The sequence below is a fragment of the Phalaenopsis equestris genome, unplaced genomic scaffold, assembly GCF_001263595.1.
Source record: "Phalaenopsis equestris unplaced genomic scaffold, ASM126359v1 Scaffold000301, whole genome shotgun sequence".
NCBI classification, from domain to species: Eukaryota; Viridiplantae; Streptophyta; class Magnoliopsida; order Asparagales; family Orchidaceae; genus Phalaenopsis; species Phalaenopsis equestris.
The window spans coordinates 1,817,291-1,827,041 of record NW_018164743.1 but is presented as its reverse complement, the minus strand read 5'-3'; the positions used below and the strand labels follow the sequence as shown (position 1 = coordinate 1,827,041).

At 36.8% G+C, this 9,751-nt stretch overlaps 1 protein-coding gene across 1 annotated transcript in view; it reads left to right on the top strand.

The window, feature by feature from the left end:
* Positions 1 to 9,751, top strand: part of LOC110025533 (transducin beta-like protein 2) — a 29,188-nt gene that overhangs the window by 17,321 nt on the left and 2,116 nt on the right. Inside the window, exons 7-8 of the mRNA XM_020726076.1 lie at positions 1,542 to 1,632; positions 1,972 to 2,175. Coding sequence (XP_020581735.1) covers positions 1,542 to 1,632; positions 1,972 to 2,175 — 295 coding nt within the window. The remainder of the gene's footprint in view (positions 1 to 1,541; positions 1,633 to 1,971; positions 2,176 to 9,751) is intronic.

Genomic DNA, 9,751 nt, shown 5'->3' with positions numbered 1-9,751 from the left:
TATATTTTTTATTTTCTATTTTTTGTTTTATTTTATTTTTTAAAATAATTTGATTTCAATCAAAACTTGTTTGGTAAGTTAAATTAAAATAAAGTTGTTTTTGAAAACACTCCAAAGAACTAAAAGTTATTTCGAGTGTTTTTAAAAACATGCTAATTTGTTTTTGGAAACAAAAATAAAAACATGTAAAAAGCACACTAAACAAATATATTGAAAAAAAGATAAGATAAAAACAAAAATAAAAAACAAAATCGATTCCAAAAAAAACCTTAAGCTTGGGTAGTGGGGAGGGGAGTGACTTGTCCCCAGTTCCCACTGACTTACAAATTATATTTCCTTTTCCCTTGTTTTCACTGTGGGGTGTGGGTGGTGGTGATGGTGGAAATTGTCCGATAGGAGGACAATATATTACTGAATTGATCAGATGAGTGGGTAAATTAAGGAAAGGCGAGGAAAAGTTTGTGCCATCCTGCTTGCTTTTGCAACCATCTAATTACTTTTAATGAACAATTCTTTTTATATTATGCCTGTAAATATGATTGATTGACTGAAAATCTGTGTGAGCGTGTGCGCCCTTCTTTTTATATTGTGTCTGTAAATATGATTGATTGGCTGAAAATCTATGTGTCTGTGTGTGCGGTTCTTTTTATATTATGCCTGTAAATATGGTGTTATTTTGTGTGTGTCTTGTCTGTATTTGCTGCTTTTATTTAATTGAATTCAATATATCTTTAGTTCTCAAATTGACATAAACCATTGTAAGGTCCAGTATAAATATAGTTGAATTAGTATTAACATACTTGACCGAGAGGCTGCAGTGAAAATTTATCTAGTTTGGCTATGTCTAAATGATCAATTGCAACCAATACTCAAAACTTTTCAAGCATTAATATCCTAACAAGCTCTATTTGGGGCGGCTGCAATTTTTGAAAGTCATTACGAGGCTATGTTGGAGAACATAATTTTTAAAAAAGCTACAGTGAGAATTATAAATATCTATTTCTTTTTAAAAATCAAATAACTATTTTATTATAGCTACCATACTTTAACAAATTTGGTTGCAAAAAATAACTTTTCACCACAAAAATTTAGAATGCAGTAAGAAAACAATTCCCCAAACAAAATTATGTTTGTAGTTTCGAATGCAACACAGATGAAAAGCCGTCCCAAAAAGACTACAAGTCCTTTGTTTTTAATTAATTTAAGCTTGGCACTCGTGCAATACATTCAGTTTATTGTTAACTTTTTTATCTCTCGTTGAACAGCTTCATTTTTTGTTGGGGGACTAAGGTGCTCAGCAGTTGGTGTGTGTACATGTACCGTTCACTCTCATCTATGAGTGTTTTTCTTAATGCTGCACTAATTCATTCATATTAACACATTTTCGGCATTCTAATTGCTAGATTCTTTAAGTTACCAGTAATATGTTTCATTTATTAAGTTACCAGTTAATATGTTTCTATTGTGCTAATTAATTGATTTGATAGTTTGATGCTTTATTTTTTGGGATTATTATTCCTTTTTGCTTTCTTTTTGGGCAGAGTGCTGTCACTTGTTTGTGCTTCACCCCAAATTCAGACAATATAATTACTGCATCAAAAGATGGTACTATTAGAATATGGAATATCAACGGTATGCGATATTTCTATTTTTGTATGCTTATGTTATAGATTTGTCAGCTTCTAAAGGCCTCTTTAAATTGTAAAAGCTGCATACGTTTGTAAGCCATTGCTCTTTCTTTAATAAAAGGAGGACTTCCATTAGTTTCTGAAATCTCAGTTTTCTGAATTTTTTTCCTTAAGGAAACAAATTTGATCCACCTTTGCAGTTTTAAATTATTCGTACCATACAGATAATTTAATTGCTGTTGAGTTCTCTCTAGCTTGATTCACTCATGCTTTATTTTCGTTCTTCTGTCTTTATGCTATGATTTATGTATCTAAATCTGATCCTTCTTTTCTCTTTTTTAAGTGCGCTATCACCTAGACGAGGATCCAAAGACCTTGAAAGTGTTCAAGATTCCCCTTAAGGATGCTAAAGGCACTCCTTTACCATATGATCATATGAGCATCTCACCTGATGGCAAAATTCTTGCCGTCACTTGTGGTCCTACATTGCAGTGGCTGTGTGCTGAAACGGGGGAGGTTTTGGATACAGCTGATAAATCGCATGAAGGTATGTGATTTTATTCACTACTATGGTGAGAACTTGGACTGCACAATTGTTTAGGATTCATCAATTTTCATCTGACTCCTTTTTGGAAATGTAACATTTTTTTAATTTATAGCAATGATTCAATTGACATCACTTTGTAATTCTTGTAATGTTTTGTGGTAGGAACTGTGAAAGACAAATTTGTGGGAATCATAAGGATCTTTTCAACTTATGCTAACTCCTTTGCATTGTTGTAATTCTTCTTGAGATTTAATAAGAGCAAACTCCCCAACCATGGCATAATAGACTTAAGTCATGATACTGAAGCATTTGAATGCTCATGTGTTCTATATTGTGATGTGTTACCCTTTTTTTGTAGCTTGATTCATATTTACTTCATTCTATGAACTCCCAATCTGATTCTATTCTTTCACGCTCCTACTCGAAATCCCATGTACTCTGGGGCTTTTATTGTTCCTTTAATGAAAATTGGATAAGTTTACTATAACAGCTCTTTTCCCCTCTTGATAAAACACGTCTTGATTTTCTCTCCTCTGCACTCTCTATCTATTGCATGATTCTTCATCCTCCAGAATTCTTTCTTGTTGTCTATCTCTTTATCTATCCTTTCTTTCTCCTTTCCTCACACTCTTACACTCCGGCTCTCTCTTCTTTACCCTTCATGTCTAGAACCCAACAAGAGCCTTATCTCTTCCTTGTATCAATTTCACAGCAAGTTTTTTTCCTAAGCCTCCTTAAACTGCTATTAACAGCACACTGAAAATCCTTCCCCATAACTGACCCAAAAAGTTCATGGAGATCCCAGCTTAAAAATTGTCCCATTATGCCCCAAAAACACACTGAAACCCTACCGTTGCAGCTGAAAATCTGAAATCTGTGTAAATTCTGCTTCTCCACTGCTTTGTTAGCCCACTTCCCAACGCTTCACAATCCTGTACACTATCTTATTTAATGGATTCAGTTTTTTATATGAAATGTGAGGAGTAATGACTGAACTTGTAGGTTCTGAATACAAAGATAGTGATAAAGATTCTTCTAAAGACAATAGAAATGTATGTAATGCTTGAAGAGAATGAACTATAATCTAATCTGATGGGACATACATTTGAAATAACTATAGAGATACCACCTTAAAATTCCTTTTTGCCAGCAAATAAATCTTGCTAGCATATAAAAGGAATAAACATCACATACATCAATAAGTATATCTGTAGTAGGTGCACAACATAAGATATCAGAAACTATTATTTTACTTTTTTTCTTCACTCCATTCTTAAAGTGTATTCGTCCTAGTTTCCATATTCATACAATATGACTTCGCTGTTTCATTAGAAATAAAAGTTGCTCGTACTCTTCACTCAAATCACTCTTATATCTTGTTATGCCAAACTATTGGTTTTTTGTTTTTTTTTTATTTGGCACAATTGAATCTTGTGGCAGAAACACTTTGAACTTGGTTTCCACTGATGAAAGAAATTTGGAATCATTGATCGAATTTTGACATTCAATTTAGTCTCTTTTCTTTTAGTAGGTGTTATATATATATATTATTTTTTTTTATTTTTTTTGGGAGAAAGAGCAACGGTGGCTCCCTACGTGTTAATAAAGAAAAAGGTACACAAGAGGGGAGGGGTGGAGGATCCCCGTCTAAAAAACCCAAAAAAATACATTTGAAAAAACTCACCTCTAGGGGTTCCTCCTCACACATTACAACCCACACAAAATCAAAACCCGAAAAATACAAGTATTCTCAAACAAAAAAGCAAAACCGAAAATAAGTATACCTGCGCATATGTAAAACAAAACAGGCAAAATACTAAAGAAAATCCAAAAAATGACATTAGATAAAACTCCAAAAACGCTCCTTAAGAACAGTTCTGCCAACCGGGAAAATAATCCATAAGTAATTAGTCCAACAAAGAGTAGATTGCAAATCAGGATGTCTATCAACACCATGAAAGAATGCCCAACAAAGAAGGCGGTTCGACCTGCCAGAAACATAGAGAGCAGCAAAGGGAAAGAGTGCAGATAAAAGCGCAGAAATGAAGCAAAAAAACCAAACCAGCAAGCAGTGCATCAAGACTTCACTTAAGACAAATTTAAATAGTCCCCAGTAAGTAAAAGCCGGAGGGGTGTAGGGGGGGATAATCCAACAGTGCACACTCCACCTGCTTGCCTGGCTAACTAAGGCAGGGGAGTTACCTTCCCTGTGAATGAAACTCCAACAAACGATCAAGTGACAATTAGCTATTAAAGCTTGTATACGTTTGATGGTACAAATAATATCCCAGAGAGGTTGAGAGACACCCATTAACTTCTCATAAAGCAATTTTGAGTCTGTTTCAACAGTAATAGTATGAAAATTAAAAGTAAAAGCCACTTTAAAGCAAGATATACCCACCAACATTTCGTAGCTAAAGGAGTATCAGCAACATTAGGTGAAGTAAAATAGCCCATAAAGTGCTCCTCAAAATTTCTGAAGGGGCCACCAATGGCAGCAGAAAGCTCATTCCAGCTGCCATCGACATTAACTTTCACCCAGCCAGGAGGAGGGGGCGTCCAACTGACTAACCGAGGAGGCCAAGATCTCATACGTAGGGGAACAACATTAGTCGAGGCCCTTAGGCCTTAGAATAATAGGCAAGAATATAGGAAGTAGTAATAGTGGCAGTTGCGGGGGAGGAATTGTATTTATGGTTGTTTCTAGCAGTCCAAAGGAACCAAAGGACTAGCAGAGGGAGGGAAAAAACATTCCCTCATCTTCAGCATAAGCTTTCCATTCCCACAAATAGGTAATTAATGTGCCCCCATGATTCCAGGGGACCCAAAAGATTCCAGACATCTATAGAAAAAGCACATTAAAAAAATATGTGTCTTATGTCTTCCTCCGAATTTTTGCACAGAGGACATCTTGATACCAATCTTAAGCCTTTCATTTTTAGAATGTCATCAAGAGGAAGTAAGGAGGAGAAATAGCCTCAGAGGAAGGAGATAGAGGGAGTAAAGAGTTTATGCCAAAATCAATTTCCCCAAAACCAACCCGGATGAAAGTTTAAAGGGTCATAGATCAATTTACAGACCGACTGTGAAGAAGACTTCTTTCAAACAGGATAATCTCTGCGGGAAGGAGTAGTAGGAATATTAGATATATGCTTAGCATTCAGCCCCCCCACCAGAGAAAAAAACTTAGTGAAACCCCAACTTCCTTGAGAAAACAGATCAGAAACAAGCAAATCGTTTGTATGAGATGGATGAGTATGCTCAGAAAAGGAAGGCATTCCCTAATTATCATTCCAGAAAGAGATGCTTGCAGCACCAATATCCCAAAACATAAAATCCCTAGCAGTGGATCTGACATTCAGAATTGCCTTCCAGATCCTAGTGTCACCTAACTTCCACAAAACCTGGGAAGGGTGGGAAGTGGCACAGTATTTTTGATGCATAAAAGAGGTGCCCAGAGAGAAGAACCCTCTCTAAATTTAAACCAAAGCTTTCAAAGATTTACTTTCACAGTATGTTGTAAAACTTTGAAACCAAAGCCCCCAGTTTTTTTGGGTTTACACATCTTATGTCATGAAACCCAAATCTTCTGAGCACCACTACCAACTCATAGGAATTTATTAAAAAACCTCTCCATAACTTTAATGGCACTCTTCTTTGGGTTGAACACCTGTAAAGCATAGAGGAATACTTTGAAGCACACTAGAAAGCAAAGTAATCCTACCCCCAGTAGGAAGGAAGACATTTCTCCAATCATTTATCTTATGCTTAATTTTGTCAATGACACCATCCATTTTAATCTGTCTTTTCCTTCCTCTAATCAGATTTACCCCAAGATATTTTAAAGGGAGGGAGGCGTGATGATAACTAGTGAAAGAAGCCCCCCAATTAGCAATATAATTTTTAAAATGCTTGCCAAAATACAACTGACATTTGTCACAGTAAAAGCCAAACAGAACAATTCTGGAAATCATTTAGTAGTGTCATTAATTTTTTGATAGCAAGTTTGGATGCATTTGCAAAGATAATAACATCATCAGCATAAACAAGGTGGGAGACCATAGTTTTAGCCTTATGAGAGAATTGTGTGTGAGGGTAGAACAATTGAAAACGATCTAGATAAGTAGTCAATAATAATGATGAAAATAATAGGGGAGAGGGTCCCTCTATTTAATACCCCTTTTAGCAAAGGAAAAACCATAAGAATTGTCATTAACAAGCACACTATAATGATTATTGGACAACCATTTTTTAATTAGCATGCAAAAGCTAGAACTGAAACTTCTAACCACCAAGACATTGATAATGAAATCCCAACTTATTGTATCAAAGGCCTTGTTGATATCCAGTTTTATAACTATATTTCAACCCCTGCATTTCTTATCAAGATCTTCAATAATTTCTTGGGCTAACAAAATATTATCTGAAATATCACAGCCCTTCACAAAAGCCGATTGATGTGGAGAAATGAGGGAGGGAAGGTGAGGCTGTAAATGGGACACAATCAATTTACTTGTGATCTTAGAAACCACAGAAGTTGGGAAGATAGGTCTAAATGGATTTAGGGATAAGCACATCAGGGCAGCAGTAAAATACTTACCATGATCTTCTTCTTGAAAAAAAACTTTGAATGGCTAGAATTACCTCATTGTTAATGATATCCCAACAAAAAATATAGAAAGTAGAAGTAAATCCATCAAGGCCAAAAGCCTTTTGAGAATGGATTTCTTTGAGAGCGGTGAGAATTTCCATCTCCGAAGGAGGGTTAGAGGGTCAGACAGAGGGACGATACCGAAACTCTATTCGCATCAAACAACTGAGGATCAATTGCAGTGACCTGAACAACATCATCATATAGAGAAGCAAATTATTCCGCAACATTGGAGCCAATTTGATCAAGATTAGTAAGAACAACACCCTCAGATGTGACAATCTTAAGAATATCATTAATGTTCCTTCTATGCTTGATGGTAGTGTGGAAATATTTAGTATTTCGATCACCATTGTTAAAGTGAGTGTTACAGACTTTCCGACGCAAGAAATCTTCCTCAATAGTGATTTCCTCTAGGAGTTTATGGTGAGCCTGGGCGACATTTTCAACAAGAGGAGTGCAGATAACCTGTGATTCTAGTGCATCTACCTCCTGTTGGGCTTCCAAAACTCTGGAGTGGGCATTGCCAAACACATCAAAATTCCACTTCTTCAAAAGAGAAGTCACTTTTTTTATGCAATTGCTGCAAAATAAACCATGGGCTGCCACACAACCCAGTACTCCAAGCCTATTTAACCAGATTTAGAAAGGTAGGATTAGAGGTCCGGACTTTGAGAATTTTAAAATAGGAGTAAGCAGGTTTAGAATGAAAAGTCAAGCTAAGCAAAATAGGATTATGATCAAAAGCAGCATGATTAAGATGCTTGACATAAATGATATTATAATAATCCAAAAAAGAAGAGTTGCCCAGAAATCTGTCAAGCCTCTGCATAAGTAGACCTAACCTACAAGTGTTAGGAGAGCCCGAAAAACCCAAATCAAAAAGCCCAGCATCATTAATATGCTCGCAGAACCGATTGATAAGATTAATATCAGCTTTAGCTCCACCTCTTTTCTTTGAAGGGGACATGACCATATTAAGATCACCTCCAACAAACCAGTTATCAGCAATAGAAGCACCAATGTGTATAAGTTGTTGCCGAAGAAATAAGTTATCCTGTAATAAGGAGCTGGCATAAATAAAGGTAGCCCAACCATGAAACTCCTCCAACATATAATGAACAAGAACATATTACAAATCATCATCAATGATGTTTAATTTATTTTCGTTCATCCAAAAAATTCAGATTTTATTGTTCTGATTACTATAGTGGAGATATTTTTTGAATTTTTTAATAATACCATCCTTATGGACAGACACCAATGGCTCCAAAATTGCAAAAATGTCATGCTTATGGACCTTGCATAAATATTTTAAACGATTAAGGGAGCGGGGGTCCGCCACTCCCCTAATGTTCCACACTTAGATGTTAAACATGTTGGCCCAAAGCACCCCTCCTAATGATCCTAGGGGGAAGGTGCAAGTGCTCTCCCTCAGAATGGTAAGTGACATCAATAATGTTTGAAGTTTTCAAATTAGAAATTTCAGATTTCCTTCTTCCTCTTCTCCTACTGTAATTTTAAATGCTCCATTCAGAATCCAAGGCCAAAGCAGCATCAGCAACCGGGTCAAGAGTCTGAACATCAGCAGTCTGTGTAGTAGTAGAGTGCATAGCAGGGGGGTTGAGGTGCAAAGGTTTGGGGAGTTTCCACAATGGGTAATTCCCCAGCATAAGTATAGGCTATAGGTAATTCAATGTCCTGCTCAACCAATAGCTCAGCGCTCGTAGTTGAAGGTGGCATAATTTGAGATGGTGTGGGGAGTTGTGAACAGTGTATCAGAAACCCGTTCCACTATGGCTTCAAACCTCTCATTGTTTGGTGGGCCATCATGCACAACGGCGCCATGTTGCATAGTATTCCCCTCCAAACAAGGGACATTTTGTCCAATCTCAGGATGTGTTCTCTGAGCTGAGAATCTCAGTAGAGGTCAAACGACCCGCGCTATTTTTCCTTAATTCAAGATGCAGGTGAAAACAATTCACTGAATCATGTCCAAACATGCGGCAATGAGAGCAGTAGTGAAGATGTTTCTCAAGAAAAACCTGTTGTCAGTAACCAGTATGTGTAGAACCTATTCAAACCTCTTCTGGCGTGGGGGGGTAAAGTAACATCTCTTTCAATTTAAATTCTTGCCATAGAGGGTCTTGTTAAATTGAAAGTCGGAGCATCTAACATTAGCAATTTACCAAACATGGCAGCGATTGGAAATAATATCTCATGATTAAACAGATGCACTTTTAAACCAGACAGACGAAGCCAAACATGAACAATAGGAAGCTCAACCCGAGGGTTGAAATTAGTAGTTCATTTTAGGATTTTCATCAAAACATCCTCAAAACGAACAGTTCTACAAGCAAAGAGTTTAGCGTAGTCATCCTCATTAGAAAGTTGAATCAAAATATGCCTACCATCGAGAGCACCAATGTTTCAACCCCCAGTCAAATTCAAAATCTCGAAATTCTTAAGAAGAAAATCAAATTTTGGTAGCCCATAGAGAAACTTACCCACCAGATGGAATCGACAAGCAGAAGCCAGAATAGTGTTCTCAGAGTCAGAAAGGAGGAGCGCAAACTTACCCCCCTTCTTCCCCTGCTTTCTTATGAAGTTGTACTCCCCACCAAGAATAAAAAATTTATGAAAAGAAGAAGGAAAACAAACTTTGGAGCAGCATCGGAGGAGCCCCTGGCATAAGTTTTCGCCATTGACAGCAAGAAACCAAAAAACAGTGGAGCATGGACGAGCATGAAGGAGAAGCCAAAGCAATAAAGCAAACGGAAAGATCTCACCAACATCCGACAGACGAGAGAGAAGAAACGCCGTCAACATCCCGAAATCGCCTTCAGATCGCTAGGAAACCCGAGCCCTAGCAGAGCTCTCGAAACGTCCATCGCGGTCCTATATATATATATATATATATATATA